The sequence below is a fragment of the Nothoprocta perdicaria genome, unplaced genomic scaffold, assembly GCF_003342845.1.
Source record: "Nothoprocta perdicaria isolate Ctin4 unplaced genomic scaffold, notPer1 scaffold_51, whole genome shotgun sequence".
In the NCBI taxonomy this organism is placed as follows: Eukaryota; Metazoa; Chordata; class Aves; order Tinamiformes; family Tinamidae; genus Nothoprocta; species Nothoprocta perdicaria.
In genome coordinates this window covers 2,485,262-2,506,884 of record NW_020455766.1, presented here as the reverse complement: position 1 = coordinate 2,506,884, position 21,623 = coordinate 2,485,262, and the positions used below count along the sequence as shown (strand labels likewise).

At 51.5% G+C, this 21,623-nt stretch overlaps 1 protein-coding gene across 1 annotated transcript; it reads left to right on the top strand.

Moving 5' to 3' along the window:
• Positions 1-10,449: 10,449 nt before the first annotated feature.
• On the top strand, positions 10,450-19,875 carry STON1 (stonin 1). Its single transcript, XM_026048076.1, has 3 exons — positions 10,450-12,364; positions 18,017-18,219; positions 18,568-19,875. The coding sequence occupies exons 1-3, from the start codon at positions 10,486-10,488 to the stop codon at positions 18,640-18,642; spliced, it is 2,157 nt and encodes a 718-aa protein (XP_025903861.1). The 5' UTR covers positions 10,450-10,485; the 3' UTR covers positions 18,643-19,875.
• Positions 19,876-21,623: the final 1,748 nt, after the last annotated feature.

Genomic DNA, 21,623 nt, shown 5'->3' with positions numbered 1-21,623 from the left:
AAAGCACTTCTCATGAAAGGTTGTTAAAGTAAGCTAAAAGCTTGAGGAAGTGTGAGCCAGGGACTTCAGTGCAGTATCCCTATAGGAGTAGCTATAGGAGCAATAGCTATAATACTGGCATCACTGCTCTGTCCCTTATACAGCTGTCTCTTTAGAAACTGTAAAACTGTGTACAGCATATGTAATGTCAGCCACACCTAATATTTACCTTATGACAGGGAAACACRATTTCACCAAAAAATTGTTGTGGGATCTGGAAAATGTGAATTATTTACAGTCTGAGTGCACAGAACAGGTTTGTTTAGGCTMAAGGCCCAGCCCGGGAGGTCAACAGCATTTGAGACCAGCTGCGTGAGGCAGTGAATCTCTAACAAAAACAATGCAATAGTGAATTTTATTCCTGCTACACAATATTTTTATAGCCCGCTTATATACAGTGAATATGCAGAATGTAATGAATGTGCCAAACTTGTGGGATTTTGCATAGCAATAGCTTTAAGTAGGAGGAAAAAAAATGCAGTAAGGAGAGAAGAGCTTGTTTCTGATTTAAATTCTCAAGATGGATGTTACCTTGTTCACAGTAATTTGTTAAAATAAACAGAGAAGTAGGACAAAATTATAATAAAGTCTAGAAATTAGTGCTTTTCTGTCTTTAATATTCTGGCAATATATGAACTGGCAACTTTTGTTTGTCAAACTAGTCATAAACAGTAGCAGAGAGGTTAATATAGAGTAAATCATGTGAAGTTCAACGTAAATGTAGGTAGCAATACGAACTGACTTTGTTAGCATTGTACAATGTTGAATGAGTGTAATAACTGCCTGTCACAATATATTGTGTCTTTATGTAAAATACTTAAGGCAATTAAAACTATTTCTACAGTAAATAGATCTTGAAGTCGATCTGCACGTGCTGTTCATTAAAGCCACATTATATTAGGTATTTTTAAATTTCAGTATCGGAGAGGGGCAGTTCCTGCTTGAGTTTAGTGTTCTGAATTATTTTAGGGGAAGATGAGAATAGCAGAATTTTATTAAAGTCCTGTTTAAAAAAAAAAAAAATGAATCCTAAATATGCTCTCTCACACAATTTTGCAGAAATTGGTTTATAACCCAGCTCTCAGTGTTCATGTGGACATACAGCCTTATTTGATACTGAAACCTSACAGTGGCCTTGACAGCAAGAAGCACTTTTGCTGCAGGGTGGTGTGAGGCACCATGAGTCTCCTCCTGTTCTCATCTCCAGCCCTCTGTGGCCCGTCAGCATGAAGCCAAACTGAGCTGTCCTGCACACACAAAGCCACGGGCTTGTRCTTGCCTCAGTAAAGGAAAAGCCTCATCTGGTGTTAGGCAAATGCTGACCTTGATAAAGAGATGTGCACAATGTCCTTTCCACTGGAGCTGAAGAGGGTGAGAAAGGAAGGCTAGCGTGGAAGCTAACATGTAAAGGGATTTACTAAAGGTTGGGGGGGAGCTATATGCAATTCTGCAGGAGAYGTTTTCTCCTTCTAGTCTCCGGGCTGTTCCTCAGGAAGTAGGTGGTGATGCTCGTGTTCTCGCTGCCACGTGTGCGGTGCATCTTGTGAGGAAGGGAAACCTTTACTTCATTGCAGGGAAGCCGGTACTGAGCACCCTYGCCCTGCAAATGCAGATAGCCAGAGCCTCAGTATTACTTCTCGTGATTACGGTGGCAGAGTGAGATTGCTTAATTTTCAGGGAAAGAAAATGGCATTTGATGAAAGCAGTTGACAGAAGGRCACTGCTCCTTGTTTTCTGTAACCTGCAAGGGGCAGGTGAGTGACACTGAGGCGCTGAAACGGAGGAGCTGAGGAGCCTGCCYGGCCTTGGAGCAGCCTTGGCTGCTGCYGTGAGCAGGTCRGGGCTGCTGGGGCCCTCGCAGCTCCTCCTGCTTCGGGCAGGGCTCACACTCACACCGAGCCCTGTGTCCTCAGCCCTACCAGTGCTGCACCTTCCTCTTCCAAAGCTCTGCAAGTCTGCATGAAGGTTAAGCAATTTCGGTGGTTTATCTTGAAGAAAAAGGAGTGTCTGTGCTGAGATCTGCTGAGTGTTGCTGGAATGCTGTCCTCCCCCTCCTCCCTCAAACAGCGCTAGAAMTCTTTGCTGCCTTGTGTTTTTCCAGCGTCAGTGCTCGTCCCACCTCAAGGCATCGAATTTGCTGGAGCCTGCCTGAACTCAGCTTCTGCAAAGGCCTGTTTGCTTTGGGATGACTTCCTGGCTACGTAACAACTTGTGAAAAAATCTCACCAGCGTTTTCTCCAAGGAAAACCAGCCTTGGCTGGCTGGGATCACACAGCAGTGTCTCACAGCCTCGCCCCAGGCTTGCGCACAGGCTTTATCCACGCTCCTTTCCTGAGAGCTCCCCATCTTAGTAAAACAGCGATAGTTCAGCTCTGAATTCCTTAGCCTTTCCAGTGCCCTGCCCATCTACGTCACCCTTGGGCTACAGTTACTCCCCCAGATAACGGGAACAGGTTTTTCTGTAGCTGGATGTAGGAGATCATTTGAGTCACCTAACAGCCTGTGGGCATGAGCCTTTTCTCACTGCCCCTGTGCCTGGGGGCTGGTTGACCACATACGTAGTTCCTTCCCAAGCTTTGATTCTCATCAACATTAAAACTCCTTTTTTCTCTTTGGTTCTCCCTTTCCTGAACCATGAATTCATGCTTTGGACACCGGAGAGCCCTCCCCTTTGCTTGATGGCCATTTTCCTTTCCTGGGAATAGGCAGATTGATATGACAGAGGAGCAGTGGCTGTTCTTACACCAATTAGAAAGTGGCCATAGCTTAATATCCTGCTCAGAAACCTGCAAGTTTTGTATTTATTTCAGAGATCTGCTATAAGGTTACGGAGTGCTCTGTGGGCTTTTAAGCGAGCACAAGTGCTAGCAGGGAGACCTTGGTGAAGGGTGCACAGCTGGAATGTGATCCTGTTGTCCACACCACATCCTGGTGATCCTGGCGTCCTCAGCCTCTTCAACACCAAACTGTTCCAGGCAGGACGTACCCACAGCTCCTCTGCGGACACGGTTATGAACAAAGCGATCTCTGGAGGAAGCCTCTCCACCGTGAACACACACACGGATCCTTTAGCTGTGCTTACTCAAACTTCTGTGCAGCTGCAACAGCTATTAGTATCGAAGCAAAATCTTGCTTTCATCAGGCATTTTCCTCACTGCTTTCTACATTTCACAGTCTTCACAGATGCTTAGAGAGCTGCCTTATTTTTCACTTACACAGAAATTTAATTAAATTGCTGCACTTAAAGCACCCCTTGGTACTCTTTTGAAGGAAGGTTATGAAGCATTTCAGAGGAGCTCCGTGTTATTTACTGCATGTATCAAGATTTGCATGTGTGTCACTTGTTATTAAGAGGAGGTGAGACGTCCAACCTGGAGATGCAATACGGCATTATATAAATTATACCGTCTATGGAAAGCAGGCACAGAGGCATGGGCGTAGCAGTATTCCAGCTAACGAAGTTGGAAACGTTACTTWATGTTTTAAAGTGAAGTGAAGTGATGGATGGGAGAATAAATATTCCCCTCTCCTACGCTAGAAGAGGCTTTTATCTCCTGGAGAAACCAGTTGTGTRCTGGAGTGTGGGGCAGGGCTGTGGTTATTGCACTAAGGCCCTGTCCCTGGCGGGGTTCTTCTAGTGGACTCGTGCCTCAAGGGCTCTTTGTGCCTCCCCTGGCCCCGGTTTTGCAAGACTTGAGTTTTAACTCGCTCCTAGCAGCACTTTGGGGCGGTTTCCATCGCGTTTGGCAGCTCTGGGACTCTAACATCTTCGTACGGGCCCAAGGGGCCGCGGGCACCACGTCTACCCCGGCCCGGCGCGCGGGGAGGCCTCGGCCTGGCCCGGCCCGGCCCGTGAGGGGGCGGCAGGAGGAGAGGCCGAGGCGGGGCCCGGGGGCCGAGGCGGGGCCCGGGGGCCGAGGCGGGGCCGGCGCCCGGTCCCGCGGCCGCTGCCCGCGCCGGCCCGTTCCCGCCTGGCGGCGCCGCGGCGGAGGCTCCGCGCCGGCCGGGTAAGGCTGGGGCGGCGGGAGGGAGACCCGCGTGGGGGCCTCAGCGTGGCGCGGGGCTGGCGGGCGCGGGGCTGGCGGCTCCCCCACGCGAGCCCTTCCTGGGCTCCGGGCCGAGCTCTCCCCGCGCGGCGATGGAGAAGGTGATGGGCTCGCCGCCTTCCCGCATCCCGGCAGGCGCAGCCCCGGGAGAGGCGCTCGGCGCTGCCCAGCCTTTCCCAGGAAAAGTTGCTTCCATGTGGCCGGGGTTAGCTGACCCCGCGCTCCGTCACTGCGGGCTTGACGTCCTGCTTGTTTGCTCGGATGGGGCCGCGYGGATGTGTCTAAACCCCGAGTTCAGGCCAGGCTTTAAGCTGAGGCACCGGCGTGCGCTCGGACGTGCCCCGTTAAACGAGGAGTGTCGGCGGGCCCCGTGTTAGTGGCGAGGCCGCCCCGCTCCGCCGCTCGCCTGCGTTTACTGGGGCGGGTTTCTGCACCGCTGTAACTTCGGGAGGCCAGAATGTGCACGTGTGTTCCAAAAATAATAATAATAAAAAATAACTCTCCCAAATAAACAAAAAAATCACCTTTGGAGAGGAGCCCAACTTAGGCTTTCTGGAGGAAAAAGTTTTGAATTATAGTTTCTGAAATGGTAGTGATTACTATCCATTAAAAAACACCTCTATCCAATCAAATAAATGTGGGTTTAGTTACGACATTCCTTCTCAGCAATGCTGGTATTTTCTGAGGCTTCAGGAAAGCGCAGCGCTTCCTGCAGGGTTTCCTGTTGGGGATGGTGGAAGCGGCCGTTCCGCAGCAGTCCCCATCCCAGGAGCGCTCCGCGGCGCCTGCTGTGTCCGGTGCCGAGCGCCGCTCTGCGGGAACGCACCGGCCCTGGCTGGCCACTAAATCAGGAGGCAGCCTGAGCTGCCGATGGAAATCCCGGCCCCGGGAAGAGGCCGCGTCGGGTCGCACAGGGAATGCGCTGCGTGCAGGACGGGCTTCGGAGGCGGCTCCGCAGCGCCGGGGGCTCCGCTGGCAGCGTCTCCTCCCTTGCGGCCCTCGCGCGGCTCCGGCCGTGGCCCGGGGCGTCCGGGGCCTCTCCTGCTCCCGGGCACCGCAGGCAGCGCTCGGCTCCGTGAGGAGCCCCTCGCTCCGGGCAGAGCCGCCCATCCCGCACTCCCAACGTGGCGCACRGAGGGATCGGGGTGCCGAGCTCCGCGCCGGCGCTTCTGTGGGATGTTGGCGCATTCCTGCTCRTAACGTGTTTCCCAAACAGAGTTTAAAGCAGCTTCAGCAGGCTTGGTAACATCCCATTAGCTTAGCGGCCTACGTGAGCCGCATAAATAAAACGGGATTTCTTTGCCTCCCGCTTCCAGGTCGAAGCACTGGGATGTGTTTGTCGGGCCCTTTTGTTTAGAAAGAAAAGCAGCCCAAACCTCTACAGAGCGCAACGTCAGCTGGCGTGAAGAGACGTATGAGCTGCATGAAAGCCTTCGTGGCCGCCCCTCGGCCCTCGGCAGCTCCCGCGGGCCGGAGCTGTGGAGTAACCGTGGCAGTGTCCCAGCTGTGGCAGCTGGGAGAGCACCGAGCAGGACTGACGAGGTGGATGAGCGAGGGCTGGGACACAAGCACAACCGTCCTGTGGTTCTGATGGTTTAACCCGTTGCCGTTCGGGTGAGCAGAGGTGCTCCTCTGCCCTTGGCAGGGCTTCCGTGGGAGCACGGGCACCTCCGCCCGTGTGACCAGTTACGGTGTGCACTCGGAGGCGCGAGGAGACACGCACTGCACACAGTCTGCTTAGGCTGCTGGGTCAGCTCAGCTCAGGGGTATGGAAGGGAACATCCCAGATGTTCTGTGTTTCCTTGGCTGTGGGGTAGGTTTCCGCAGTCCGTTCTGAGGGCCCACACCTGAGAAAGATGCTGAGATGGGTGTTGAGTGCTGGGCTTTACCCTTCTTGTAGTTGGATCGGATGAAGTATCACAGTTAGAGTCTTCCCCCCGCCCTTTTTTTTTTTTTTAATAACAGGATCAGTCATGAGCGTTATTATTTCTGGATCTTATCTTATTTAACAGGACTATCCAGGTTTGGAGGAGTGATGCAAGTTGTGCTTGCATCCTCTCCCAACAAAGCAGTTAAACGTAGCTGTGAAACGGGAAAAGGTTCTTGCTCGCTGTTGGGAAGTGCTCGATGCGAGTCCATTGCTCGTAAGTGTTTTGTAGCTGGCGGCTGCTGTCTGGCTGCCCTCTGCGCTGGCTGTGGCGGGACCGGTGTGTGTTTCGTCGTGGTGCTGCAGAAGGCGCCCGAGGTGGCACAGGGCCGGGCGGGTGAACTGGCTGGGCGGGATGACGAGGGGCTGCTGCCCTTTGCAGCTCACCCCTGCTGTGTGCACCGCTATGGAGAGGCTGGTGAGTAACCTCCGGGAGCTGCACCAGGTCACCCTGCTGGTGTCTGCACCAGCGGGGCTTGAACTGGCTGGTTCTGCCCTTTCTGCAGGCTGTGTGCGCGCAGAGGAGCTCTGCACAGAGCCCTGCGGGGGCGGCCGAGGCCCTGGGATGGTCCTGCAGCTCCGTCCCTGCCCGGGCTCGTCCTTGGCGCTCCGATCCGTGGGCCGCTGCCGGCGCTTGGTCCGTGCGCCCTCCCGGCCTGCCCGTTCCCTGCAGCTACAGGACACCAGGGCCGTGCTCTCAGTTTGGGGAAGGAAAAGGGAGCTCGTTTGCAGGGGTCGGGGTGACTATTCCATGGCAAAGATGGGAGCTGTTTCTAATACAAATGGGGAATTTAATATATAAACTGGAGGGCCATTCCTGTCTTGCTTTGCCTTGCTGTGAGCTACTGGAGCTATTTCTTTGGGAAAGACCCATTTCAACCACAGCCAGACTGTGGACTGAGGTAATTATTAGAGAGGCGAATGGGGCAGGACTGCTGCTTTTCTTCCCTCTTCGAGAGCTTCCTGTGCAGATTTCCCATCCATTTGTAACCTTGAAGGCATCCAAGGAGGTCTGGAAAGCTGGCGAGCAGACRGTTCTCCAACAGGTTTCTCCAAAACTGCCCTTTTTTATTTTACTTATTTATTTTTTACCTCTTTCTTCTCCTTTTCGCCAGCAAGAAAAGCCAACTTGGTCTCTGCTTGGGCCTCATTCACACAGTGTGATGCTGGTTGACTTTCCAAAACCTAACGATCCTGCTGTGGGTGGGCTGTGAGGGAGGAATGTGTCGCAAAGATCACCCTATTGTAGAGACCACTCTGTTGTAAAGCCCAGCCTTTCCCCGCTGCGCTTTGGGGTGGGAATCCACCACATGAAATGAATCTGTTAGTGACGCAGGAGCGGCGTGCCGGGCTCTCCGTGCGCTGCCGGCAGCCGCAGCGCGGAGGTTTCCGCGCTGGTTTTGACAGGGGCTCTGCTGGCTGCGCCCGGCTGCTGCGGGGCTCAGCCACGAGGGCGACGTGCCGATACCCCGGGGAGCCAGCACTGTGACTAACGCTGAGGGCTGGCTGCGTTTTTGGGTGTTGGACCCGTAACKCGCTTTCTCTGCGCGCAGGGGCACGCGCCGGGTGGGCTCTGCGGGGCGCTCTGGTTGCACCTTCGGGTCGCGCTTGTGTTCGAGGTGCCGGCCACGGCAGAGCGGCCGAGTAAAAGTGCAGCCACACGGAGCCCCACGGTAAAACTGGGGGCAATCAGCGTAAACGAAGCCGCAGAGACAGAAGCGATGCTGGAGGCAGGAGCAGCTGCAGCCTGGATAGCAGGACAGGGATGTCCCGCAGCGTCCGCGACGGAGCGGCCGGCAGGGCAGGGAGGCTGCTCCAGAACAGGACCCGTTGGGCCCAGCTCCAGCTCTGGGCTCACCAGCACTGAGGGACTTGGCTGTTCGCAGCTGTCCCTTCAGCCGGCGCCTTTGTTTGTGACGCTAATCTTCTGAAACTGGCATTTCCTGTYGCGTTCTGAATGAGATGCCGCACGTGCTTCCAGTTTAAATGTTATGGGTTGTGTAAGGTATGTTGGAAGAGCGACCCGGGGCGTCCTGCATCGAGTTCCTGGCACCCGGAACACGGGGGTTACGTTCCTATGGGTCCCATGGTGGCTTCCCGAGAGTTGAACCAGATCTGCGTTAAAAATAAAGCTCTGCTTTGCTGCTGTTTAAAGGAAGAACATCCTGACTCTTGGGAGGGAGTGTTGGAGCACTTGCTGGGCAGGCAGGACCCCGAGATAAGGTCCTGTTTTGTTCTGCAGATGTGAAAGCAGCAGAGAAAAACTACATAGCATAACCTAARTCTGTAAATGCTTTCTCTTAACTGCTGGACGGATGGCACTAGTAGTGACCGTAATATGTGAGAAGTTATGTTTCCTTTTTGTCACCTTACATTCTGTAAATAGTTTTAAAAGACACAGTTGCATTTTCTTTTCTTTTCCCAGTGCTTGGCTGTGGTGRTTAGCAAGCAATAGCAACAGTACTGCTGTGTATTTTAACATTTGATTCTTGGGTGTATGTCTCTTTTTTTCTACCAATACCAGTTTTTTTGAAAAATACATTTCTGGAAAGTTATAAGCAGTGAAAGCTGCAGTGTTTTTCTTCTTGGACTTTAATTGTAGTGTGGTATTTGGCAGGTAACTTTCAAGCATCTTTATGTTTTACAACAGAAATATCTGCAAAACAATGTGTAACATCCCATTTAGGAGAGGTGGAGGTAGCCCTCCCAGCATCTGGAAGTCATGAAGGACACGGGCGAGTTTGGCCTTAATGAGAGAACAGGGAATATGATGCAAAACACATTCTTTACACAGTGAGGAATACAGCGAGCAGTGTTTGCATTTGCCTCCTTGCTCCATGTGCAGCAAGCAAGGGCTGGAGTAAGGGGGAAAAGTGACAAAATCGCAGAGCAAAGGGCTGCGCTTCGCTGTCCACGGCTCTGTTTCGATGCAGTGAGCCACTGTGTGGGTGAAGGGCACATGAGAGCTGCCTGGGCTGGAGCTGAGCAGCGGCGCCTTGGGCGCTCGCCCTCTCATGCCGCCACGAAGGGGAGAAAATTCCTGCGGAGCAGCCGGCCTGGCGCCAGGGCTTTCCCGGGACGGGAGGTCGCGAGTCACACAGCGGTGCAGGACTCGAGTGTCCCCCGCGCAAGACCTTGCTTGCTCTGCACATTGTGTCTCGGCCCCTGGTGTTTTCCTAAAGGCCATAAACCCCCCAGGAAATGGTGGTGAAGTTTAAAATATAGCGACTTGCAGCGTTACGGTCTGTCTTGGCCGAGCTCTGTCGCGTGCAGAAGCGGCTGTTCCCTGGGCGCTGCTGCACGAAGAGCGGGTGCCGTCGCGGTGCGGGGTCACGCGCTGTGCAGCGCGGCCGGCGCGGGGCTGCTCCTGCTGCTGCTCCTGCTGCTCCTGCTGCTGCTCCTGCTGCTGCTCCTGCTGCAGCTCCTGCTCCTGCTGCTGCTGCTGCTGCTGCTGCTCCTGCTGCTGCTGCTGCTGCTGCTCCTGCTGCTGCTGCTGCTGCTCTGCTGCTGCTCCTGCTCCTGCTGCTGCTGCTGCTGCTGCCGCCGCCGCCGCGTGCGGAGCAGAGCTGGGGGGCATCACGAGCCCACACTAAGCCCCCCTGGCCACGTGGGCAGCTCTGGGTCTGTGTGGCAAAGGGGGCGGCGCGCGCTCGGCTCGCAGCGCCTGACCCCGGCAGACCCCTTGGCTGCTCGGGGGACGCCCAGCAGTGCTCTCTGCCAGAGCTCTGCTCTTGGATGGAGTGGAATTCATTAATCGATTTAAAACAACTCCCGATCTTTTTCCAGGCTGCCAGCCAGTTCGGTGCGTGTGGTGTTAGCTGTCCTTGTCCACCAGCTTTTAGCCTGTGGTGGGTGCTTGGCTTGAGCACCCTTCAAGAGGGATGTTCTGCCTGTTCTTAGGGCACTCTCTTATTYATGAGTCTAATGTTTCCTTTTTTTCCCCCTCTACCTTTGCTGCTCTGACCTGCCCACAGGCTGCAAGTCAGAGTTGGAGGAGCAGAAAAAACAGATTTAATTTTTTTTTCCACCTTGATTTCATTTTTGGAACTGTCTGCATCGTTTTCAGTAAAACCTTGTGTAGTGGTGGTGGGACCTCATCTGGTGGTGGGACCTCATCACCAGGACTCAGCTGGGTCCTGATGAGACCGAGGATGGAAAATCTCTGTGCAGACCCAGGCTGCTGGGAGGCTGTGTGCTGGAAACCCCGGCGCACGCGGCCCCGAGCCCGGGGAGAGCGGCGGGGATTTTGGGGTGGCTTCACTGTTTTSTGTGTCATTGTCCCGTGATACGTGTAAAACACAAAGTAGGTCAGATCTGTAAATCACATGCAAATTGCATGTGGTTTGAGTATTACAAGGATCATGTTTCTTTGTTTTGTCTATCAAGAGCATTTTTTTCTGACCATGTCTGTTCTTTCTTAATAGATGGTTTGCGGGTGGCACTCGTGCGAGTGATTCAAGTTTCTCCTCCAAGATGTGTTCCACAAACCCAGCCAACTGGGTCACCTTTGACGAGGAGCCGCTCTTCCAGTCTCCTCAGAAATCAGCTGAAAGGCAGGGGAGCTGTCGAGCCAATGGCCTCAAGCTGAACCTCTCCAGCGTGCCGGCACCCTCGAGCAGGTGCTCGTCTGCAGGCAGCACTCCGCTCTCCTCCCCTGTCGTGGACTTCTACCTGAGTCCTGGGCCCCCCAGTAACTCTCCGCTTACTACACCTACCAGAGACTACCCAGCGAGCCCATGTACCCCCAAGCCTGGGGTCCACGTCCTTTACCCTATCCCAGAATGGCCACCAAAAGGAAACTCTGTTCCGTCCCCTGGCGTCTGCTCTTCCTTAACTTCGCAGAAACTGAGCAGCCTTCCTGTGAGCACCTTGGCTGATGATAATCCAGCTAAGGGAGTCTCCACATCAACGGATGAAGGCCATCCCGCTCTGCAAGAAAGCTGTGAGGAGGCAGGAGAGCCCTCGGAGCGCTTCCCGTGCTTCCAGAGCGCCTGTGCCTTCTCCAGTCCCTTCTGGAATGAAGGCTGTTYGCTCAGCACGTCACCTCCTTCCCTCGGCACACAGAGGAAGGACAAAGCGCTCGACAGAAACACGTGTCCTCCTGGAGCAGCAGGAGAGGCCTGGCACGATCAGAAGAGCCTCAACGAGGGCTCCTTCAGCTACGTCTGCGAGAGGCTGGAGCACCTGCAGGCGGGCGGCGCGCGCGCCGGGCACGGGCTCTTCCGCGGCCGCAGAGCCGACGGGTGGCCCTTCCTGCTGCGGATTCCTGAGAAGAAGAACATGATGTCGTCGCGGCAGTGGGGCCCCATCTACCTGAAGGTCCTCGCGGGGGGTATTCTRCAGATGTACTACGAAAAGGGCCTGGAGAAGCCTTTCAAGGAGTTCCAGCTGCAACCGCACTGTAAGCTTTCCGAACCCAAGCTGGAGAGCTATAACGTTTCAGGAAAAATCCATACTGTGAAGATTGAGTGTGTGTCTTACGCGGAGAAAAGGAAGTATCATCCCAAAGTGGAAGTGATCCACGAACCGGAGGCTGAGCAGATGTTGAAGTTGGGAACCACGGATTATAATGACTTCACTGATTTCCTTGTGACCATTGAGGAAGAGCTCATGAAACTTCCCGCCACTTGTAAACAAAAGAGAAATTACGAAGARCAAGAGATGACTCTTGAAATAGTGGACAACTTTTGGGGTAAAATCACTAAAGCTGAAGGAAAGCTCGTGGAAAGTGCTGTCATCACACACATCTATTGTTTATGTTTTGTGAATGGGAGTACTGACTGCTTTCTAACTCTAAATGATCTCGAACTGCAGAAGAGGGATGAACGCTACTTGGAGAAGGAGACGGAGAAGAAATGGATTGAAATTCTAGATTACCATTTCCACRGCTGTGTTAAAGCGCAGGAGTTTGAGCAGTCGCGAATCATCAAGTTTACACCCCCCGATGCCTGCAGGCTGGAGCTGATGCGTTTCCAGACACAGTATGACGGGCGAGACCTTCCCTTTTCCGTGCGGGCTGCTGTTGTGGTTCAGGGAGCGTACGTGGAACTCCAGGCTTTTATTAACATGTCTTCAACCGCTCTGACACCACTGCGTTCACCGTCGGGCAAGTACTGTGAAAACGTCATGATTCGCTTCCCGGTGCCTGCACAGTGGATCAGGGCACTTTGGACCATGAACCTCCAGAAACAGAAGTCCCTGAAAGCAAAAATGAACAGAAGAACATGCCTTGGCTCCTTGCATGAGGTCGAGTCCGAGCCCGTCATACAAGTCTCGGTTGGAACGGCGAAATATGAAAGYGCCTACAGGGCTGTGGTGTGGAAGATAGACAGGCTGCCAGATAAAAACTCAAGTAAATAACTTGCTATAAAGTAGGGGCCTTGGGTGCAGAACTCCTCGGGGTTCATGCAGTGTTTTTATGCTGTGTGGTTTCAWCAGCTTGAGTAGTTGTAATTTGTACCTATGCAGTGGTATCTGTAGGAACTCAGCTTTAAGAAAAAGGAGAGGAGGCCTCTTTTTAATTCTTAAAGGGCATTTTAATAATTTGCTTGCTCCAGGCAGATATATTACTATCATTCATTATAATAGTGCAGTATCCCAAGGCTTTACCGTGGGAATGGATCTCATTGTTCTGGTGCAAATTTGCAGCAAGAACGAGGGGCAGGTTTACGTGGACCAGCCGGGCCCCGGTGCGACGGGACGCCAACACTGGCAGCTCTAGTGATTTCCTGCCCAGTGTCACGTAATTCATTGCAAAGCTGGAATTTAGCTCTTGCATCTTGGTTTTCTAGCAGCTTTTAAGGAGTGGCAGGAATGATTCGTGCCCTGAAGATGCTGTGGTCAAACTTGCAGCAGCAGATTGGCTGTGCAGAGACTGCTGCCTTGCTCGCGGTGCACCAGGATTGTATAATCWTGAACAAATAACCAAGCTGGCAACAGACACCTCTGATGATACTCCTGTCTCTCTGTGGTGGTGATACCGAACTTTAAATGTCCACAGTAATAAAACCAGTGGCACATATGGGAGTAATAATTTTCCACTAATTGAGGTAGTTAATTTAGTCTAATTTGATCATCAAAGTACTGCTTTTGGAGAAGAAAAATATAAATATACAGCTTTAAAACTCCCATTTTAGTCAAGTTAGCAGATTAATACCTTGGTTCTTTTCTAAAGGCATAAAAAATCCTGAGAAATATTTTATTGTTTTAAATGCTGCAGAATGAAGCCCCTAGACCCTTTCCATGGATATGCTTCATGCGTATTTAAGGCTTGAGGAGATCTTTGTAGGATGAGGCCATCTATTGAGCTATTCTACCTAAAAGATCTGCAAAAATGGTACTTTTGAGATTGGGACAAGGGTGAAAAATTACCAAATGGATTGAATTAGATTTGCCGAGAACTAACTGTCTGGCTTAACTACCTCTAAAAAAGACTTGGGCTTCTAAAGTGCAGGTTTCACATATGTCAGTACCGACATTTCCCTGCCATGGCTCAGGCAGCTAGATGTGGCATCAGGCAGAGATTCATTTTCAAAACTATATATATAAAAAAAAGAACTCCAGAAGATACAGTTTTTCTCACTTTAAGTAACTGTAAACATCACGGTTTAAGGCATTATGGCATCCCTTTTCCGTGATTATCTTACCTTTTGTTTTCTTTTTCTTTCATCTGGTATTTGAGTGTTTCTGATTGCTGCTTTTGACATGTAATAGGACCAAAATAAGGAGGCAGGAGCCAGCGAACAGGGGACGTTGCCCCGGGCCTGTGCGTGACCCGCGCTGGCAAGGCCCTGGGCAGGAGGGCAGAGCCCCGCCGCGGAGGTGCTGCTGTGGGTTGCGGCAGGGCAGGAGCTGCTCCTGCTCCGTGGCGCTGCCCTATGGAAACACGAGTGCCAGGACACGGGAGCGAGGAGGAGACGTGGCCCTGGCCACGGAGGAGGYGGCGGTGGGAAGCAGCGGCACAGGTGGGAAGGAGAGCGCGTGGCGGGGCCGGCAGGAGTGTCCGGCTCACCGGGAAAGAGATGGACCGGGACAGGGAGCTGGTGGAGGGAAGAGGGAGAGTGAGTGGAAATCCAGTTCATCAGGGCTTCGCAGATCTGTGGCTTGTGTGCGGGGAGCCCCGCTGCGCTGCTGCGGCAGCTCCGTGTTTGCCCAGAGCTGACGGGCCTCGCCGCTTGGCTGCCTGTAATGTTCTCTGCTGCTTAAGGTAGAGGGGTTTCTGCAAGATCAGTCCGTAGCCTTAGTCGGGCCATTTGACAGAAGATTATGGTTCTTCCAAAGTCTTTCAATTCCCCATCGTTCGTTCACCTCAAGACTTGTTGTGCACAATTAAGCTCAGATTTACAGTACTGGAAAGTAGGAACCTTTTCTGTGGCATTCCACAACTTCAAGTGATTTTCTAACAGCAGCTTAAACTTTTGGCATTTGAATAGTTCCTCTGGCTGAGATCTGCCCAGTCATCTGTATGCCTGAAATGTTCTTGCTTTTAGGAACGTTTCGGCAGCAACGCTGCCTGCTCGGGGGTTAGGGCTTTCTCTCTGGTGCTCTGTACACAGTAGGGACGGCAAAAATAGCCCTGGCCGGAGCGCCAGAAAGCTGCGGGCAGGCGCACTAACAGAAATATGTAAACTTGCATAATATATTTATTGCAGGGGGAAAAATATGCCAGTGTTTTTGCTTTCCAAAAGCCTTTGTCCAAGACTAAGGAAAAGAAAAAAAGAAAGAAACACAAAACCGCAAGTTGCCTGCAGATAAACTGCAGCTCCAWTTATAGTCATCGCAACGTGCGGGCACCCGGAGGCTGCAGCTGAGGAGCTGCCTTGCAGGGGCGCCGTCCTAGCAGAGCCCGGGGCTGCTCCGAGACGGCCCGGAGTCTTAGCAGCCGCCTCTGCTTATCGAGGGATATCCGTGCAGGGAGCGCGGTCTTTTTTGGAGGTGGTCTTTTTTGTTGTTGTTTTTTGTTTGTTTTGTTTTTCCTCTTCTGTTTTTCTGCTGTTTCTAGTGACAAGACAAGGGGTAACACAGGAAGTTTAATCTCCATGTGAGGAGGAACTTCTTCCCTGTGAGGGTGACAGAGCCCTGGCACAGGCTGCCCAGGGAGGCTGTGGAGGCTCCTTCTCTTGAGATCTCCAAAACCCGCCTGGATGCTGCCCTGTGCTCTGAGTGTCCTGGCTGGAGCAAGGGATGGGACTAGATGATCTCTAGAGGTCCCAACCTCAGCCATTCTGGGATTCTGTGAGTTGCCTGGACACTCAAGACCTAGAATCTTTGGCTCTTTAATTAGCTAGTAAAAGTGCAGTTATCTTCTGAGATTATCCCAGTAACTCCTTTCAGGAGACMCTCAGCTCTGCCAGGCCAGGAGCTCGTGTCTCCTCTGTGTGTTACCGGCCGCATACTGGATAGCTGGCCTCACCTGGGACGTCTCAGCTTGATGGATTTAACACCACGCCTGCTCCAGCCTCTCTGTCCTTACCCATGTCTGTGATTTGTGGGTGATCTGTGATCTGGCCAACACCTGCGTTGTTCATTATTACTTTTTCTTTTGGTAAATGATCTTGTACATACCGCCTGTATTCTTTTTTTTTTTTTTTTTTCCCAACTCCAGTGTAATATAAGGCTAAGGAAACACTAGGTTCCTAGAGCAGCTGACAAGGGCTGGCCAATACTAGGTGCAAGCGAAGGCAGTGCTCGCTGTCTCCCAAAGCGCTGGTCCCTGCTCCGTTGCCCGGCAGCGCCAGGAACGGATCCCAGTGCGCTCCGAGCGCAGCCTGGTGCTGGGCAGGGAGACTCGGCAGGAGCGGGGCGGTGAGTACCTCGTTCTGGGCTTCGTGTTGCTGAGAGGGGCACGGGCTGCGGCCCTGGGTTGAAGGGGTCCAGTGGAGGCTGCTCCGGAGGACCCAGGGCAGAAGCCTTGTCCAGCTCTCAAAAGTGTCGTCTCCGCCTTTGCAGGTTATGGCCTGGGCGAAGGAGAAGATCCCAGAGCTTGGCAAGTCCCAACATCCAGGCTGAATCAAGAGTGCTCTGCCTGCTGGGCGGTTTTTGTGGTACTGAATCACTGCAATGCCTGCAGGGCTGTCGAGCAGCACGGCAAGGAGAATGGCCCATACATGGCCCATRTATGAACAGGATAGATGGACACCTTCCATGAGATGTGTCCAGGGAAATTCCAAACAGTGGTTCTTTCTGGATTCCCTTTCTCAGAAGACAAGGGTTTTCCAGACAATTCCTGTTCAATTCCTGTTTCTCCTATATGAAGAAGATGCTGAATTTCATCACCACAAGCCCCTAGATGTACGTCCTTTTCCKTCTGCCACAAATGGGCTCCAAACAAGAGCCTGCTGCCCTGGGACAGCACCTTTCTCCTCAGATCCTCAGCCAAACCGTGCGCTCCAAGGCAGAAAGAGCCCCCGTCCTGAGCGCGAGCGTATCCCAGCTCCGGGAGGTTGTGTTGGAGATGGAAGGAGCTCTGCGGTTCCCGGCTGGGAAGAGGAGGGCTCATGCCAGGCTCCTTCGCACCGGCGCTGTTACCAGCGCAGCTCTTGCTGGGACAATGAGAGGCGCAGGATGGAGGGGTTCCCCCTTGGCAGTCCCGCTCCAGCAGGCCCAGTATGGAGCAGGCACCGGGAATTTTCTGCGAATTCCCAGGGCATTACTGCAGGAGCGACATGCGTGGCCACAGTGAGGGATGGCCAGCAGCACTGTGGGGACAGGCGTGCGCCATGTGGCACTTTATATCTTTATCTTTCTGTAATAAAGTCTTTAATGTTACAGTTTTACCTATCTGCGTTGTCTTATCGTCCTGAGACTTTAGCCGTGTGCTCTGTGCCTCCTGCATCCCACTGTTTTGCCTAACACCTTTATGGGCTTGCGAATTATGCAAAAGATACCTTCCTTTTGAGTGCCTTGAAGGAGCTGATCCTGTTGAGTTCACAGAGCAGTGGCTAATGTCTGGATGCACTGAATTCAGCACAGAACAGTTTTGATAGTTTACTGATGCTGAGAACACTGGAGAGGAGAGGAAAGGCAGAGTGACTCTTGTTTTGCCCTGAAGAATTTGGAGAGGCAGCTGTGCTCGAAAGGGTCCTTTTCATTTGGTTGTACTGGCTCTGTGCACGTAGTGAATCTGCTGGCTTCAGTTTCTGTGGAAAGGATTTTTTTTGCCCTGGTGTTCCTGGGTGCGAGAAATGTTGTCCCATCCCTTGGTCAYGTATGAGAAACTCTAAAGCAGGAGATCAGTAGGACCTATGGCTGGTTTAAAGGAGTCTGGACTCCACTGCGGTACACGGGTGATGCTTCATGGTCGTGGTTTACAGCACCATGGCTCCTTCTGCARGGCCTTCGTTTGGAAGAGGGAGCTGTGCTCTTCTTCCCACAGCAAAGGTGAAGCTTGAAGGGAGAGTCATTGGCCTTATCCCACAGCCGCGATGTATCCTGTCGGAGCAGCCCCCTGAGCTGCGCCTTGGCCTTGGACCAAGATGGTCCAAGGGATGGTGAGACAAGRTGGTGTTGGACAAGACTGTTGTGGTGCTTGAAATAAGCACCCGGTGAGCTTCCTGCAGCAGAGAGCTCTGGAAAGACAGTTGTTGGACACAGGGCAGCATCTTTGCCGGGCCTAAACTGAGGACTTCAAGGTTTTATCTTAGTTTCCATAAGAGTAAGAAATGTATTTTTGAGCCAGGACTGAGATTCTTCCCTAAAAATCTGAACTTAGTTGCTAAGCAGTACCCTTTGTTGAATGAGAAGCTGGCAGCATCTGGTGCATCTTGTGCAAGTTAATCTGTGATACCATGATGAGCATAAGAGGTGGGGAGAAGCAGAGGAAGGAGTGAGGGGCCATCTTAAGGCCAAGGAGCAAAAAGACGGGAGACAGAACAATCCTGGATTTATAACAGCTATGCATGAGTAAAAACCAGAACTATTAGAACGATGGTCTCTATTAACTGTGCGCTGTAAAAATGCAAAAATAAGTATTTGTTAATGTTTTTGTTCGTTTGTTTTCCCAAAGGCTTGGATCATCCACACAGCCTGTCTTACAAGCTCGAGCTCGGCTCAGACCAGGAAATACCTTCGGACTGGTACCCGTTTGCCACGGTGCAGTTCGTCATCCCCGAGGCCTCAGCCTCCGGGACGGAGGTCAAGTCCCTGGGCGTCGAGAGGGACGTGCAGCCCCACAAGCACGTGCTCCAGAAGGCCTTTTACAGCTGCCAGGTATCGCCGCCGCCTCCCGCTCCCTCGCTGCTCCTCAGCAGCCCGGGCAGGATTTGCAGAGCCGGCGTGCTCGGCATTCCAGCCGTGCCTGGCAGGCTGCTGTGAGAGYGGCTCTGAGCAAGAGATTCATTAAAAAAGAATTCTTTGCCTGATCAAAGGTGATGCTGAAAGCAGACCTGCGAGTGCAGCGTTGTTTTTCCTTAGCGCGCCGCTTCTGCGAGTAGCGGCTTTGAAGTCTGGTAGGCCGGGGAGTTTTCAGGGTCTCTGTCAAGGCTGGGATTCACCGTTATTTGCTCAATTCTACCTGTTTTTTTATTTGTTGGTTTGTTTCTTGTTTTCTAACTACAGGTTGAAATTGAAAAGAAGTGGATCAGGCTTGATGGAGAAGATCCGGATAAGGCCGGCAGCTGCCTAATGCAGTGAAAGAGGACAGCAGGCGCCGTCCCGTAATACTAGTAGGAACCCATTTCCGTGGGAAACTGCTGTTAGCAACTAAGTGCAATGATCCAGTTTAGGATGAACACAATCACTGAATTGTTTTTAGTGCTTTGGGGTTTCATTTCTGCACGTTAGTACCCGTTTTGTTAGCTTACACTGAGCTAAACTTCCTGAGAACTGGTATAAGTAACGTCACCTCGGAGCGTTTGGCAGGATACGAGCACTTAACTGACCGGTACCTTTGTTTTCTGTTGTGTTTCTATGACTTGGGAGTGATCTCCCACTTTGGGAGTGATCTCCTACTTGGTATTGAAAACTAACGGCCCCACTCAAAGAGCTCGTGTCCCTTGGATGTACAATATTCAGCAATAAAAACTGCCAGGATGCTTGTGTGCTGGCCAGCCTCTGTGCAAGGCCCAGCAGGAGCAATTACACCTTTTGGTGGTGTTGGAAAATCCATGTTCCCCATGTTTCTGCTCACCTCAATATATGCCAACAGAGCAGGTCATAACATTGTGTAACGTAACACAACAGAAAGTGGTAACTTTCCACAAGTGCCTCAGCTAATGAGGAGAAGCTGGCTGATTTCACTGGTGGAATGGGAGAAATTGCTCAGCAAGAAGTTTCCTCGTTTTTCTGTAGCTGTGAGTGTTTCCTCCCCAACATTTTAYAGGTTTGCTCAATGTTGTATCTTGGAGAACAGCAGAAAGAGAGAAGCCTATGGCAGATGTGAATGAAATTTCTGTAGCAGCCTAGACAAGTCTTTTTCACCACTGCAGCAGGTGAAACAGGGACAGCTCCTCAGCGAGTGTGAATCAGGGCGGGTCTCAAGCTCACCGAAACCTTGCTTGCTTGYGGCAGCCTGTTGCTGTGGGCCGCCTCGAGGCCCCTGGTTCCGGGGGTGCGTGGGGAGCCGCGGGCCGTGCTGCACTTGGAGATACCTGAAGATGGGGAGCGTGTCCTTCCGTGCAGGGAGCGGGAGGCGTYCGTGCTACTGGCTCTAAAGGGGCTTTTCTGTGGGAAAAGGACACTGGAATGGACTGGGAAGGGAAGCTGTGACGCTTCAGCCAGCAGTGTGAGCTACTAACCCCTATTAATGTGTTAACTGTTTTGAAAGTCTGTTGGAATTTGGGGAAGGTTTTACATGTTTTTCCACAGCCATTACCCACTTTGCCATTTTCTGCAGGGGGTAATTCCTGAAAAAAAAAAAGATACTGATGGACTTAAAAATGTTCCTCATATCTTTTTTGGCTGCAATTATCCTTACTTCAAACTCAAATTATTGGAGAATAAAAATATAGTAAGGCACTAAGTCTCACTTTATGTTTTGGCACAGCTGTAACTGTTTATRTGAACGCTGAGTAAAAATACAGCAGAATGTTATTCCCTAAAAGCAGAAATATGTGGGATATACCTTGAGAAAATTATCAGTCTGAGGAAACAGAAGGCCATAATATGAACATAGTTCATCACACTAAACTTTTCTTCCCCCATTTAAAAGCTGAGAATGAAATGGGTAATAGATTCTGTACTAAATCCTGAGGGTAGGGTTTTTATGTGCCTTGCATTGCCAAAGCCCCAAAGAGGCTGTTATGGTATTTTGGCGTCTCTATACATCGCATTTTATTAGCGGATTATATTACCATAAATCTAAGCAAATGCACTAGAGTAGTAGTGATTCCTGTGTGTCTCTGACATTGCATCTTCCCAGACGTGTTTAGACTTGAGGAACAATTAGCACCTTCAAGTCACGTTCAGTTTATTTTATTCATATTTCATGTGGGTTTATTTAGTTCTCAGCTGAGCTAAGCGACATGATGTATTCAGTTAGCACCAAGGCAGAGCTCTGCCGATCCCTTAGCCCTAGCMCAGCGATGGAGTTCCAGTATCTGTTAACCTCTTAGTGCTCCATGGGGCAGAGGAAGCAAAATGCCCAGACACTTCCCAGCACAGACCTCTGTCTGAAGCTGCTGGGGCCCCTGCCTTGTTGTCACTGACATTAACACAGTAAATCAGTGAATSAGTGGAAAGTGCCCGAGAGTCTCGCTCAGCGAGACTCTTTTCTTTCCTCTTTTCTTGTGAGAGGTCGGTCGGTCCTGTGTGTGACTTTCCCACCTCGGGATCCCTGCACATTTGGGGCCGGCTGCAGTTACAGCTCCCGCAGAAGCATCTTCCTTTGTTCTCCCCTCGTTCTGCTCTCTCCCACAGTCTCCCATTTAAGAGCCTAGTCTAGTGCTGTAGCTTCTTCTGGCTTGAAGAAGCGACATAAAATATGCCCCCTTGCTTTGAGTGGCCGAAGGGGGGAAGAGCCGGGCAGTAATTCTGGCGGATTCTGGGATCCGTCAGTCCCTGGCGGATCTGCTCTGGTGCAGTGACAGTTCTGCGCCCGGAGCTCTTGAACATAAAGAGCTCAAGTTGCAGCCGTGTCTGTGCAGCAGGATCTTGGCTTTGCACCTGAGGCTGGCGAGACTCTCCGCTAGTGTTAATGGGAAGTGGATTGGGATCGTGGGGAATTCATCCCACAGAAATAGTGCTACGCTGAAAGAAAGTAACCCTGTTTTGCGCATGATTTTTAGCTTAGATCTGGCAATTAGCACAGCTGAAGGCAAAATTAATTGTGACTGCCTGTTCAGTCTCAGACTATGTTTGTATGCCTTGCATATTTTAAAAATATGAGACAGTTTAAGGAAGAAAAAAAAATAGGGTTATCTGACTTTTTTTCTTTGTTTTTAATCAAATTCTAATCTTCACGTTTTATTGCAAAACACTAAAACAGGCTTCCTCTTGCTAACGTTTTTTGTATTCTCTCATGTTCTTACAGAAACCAATTGAACAGATATTCCCTGTATTTGTTTAATACTGTCTATTGAACAAGTATTCCCAATGTTTCAGCTTATTTGCTAAAATCTTCCACAGAAGGTGATGGTGAGTGGATGTACTTGTTTGGATTCCTTGCAGAGCTGGGT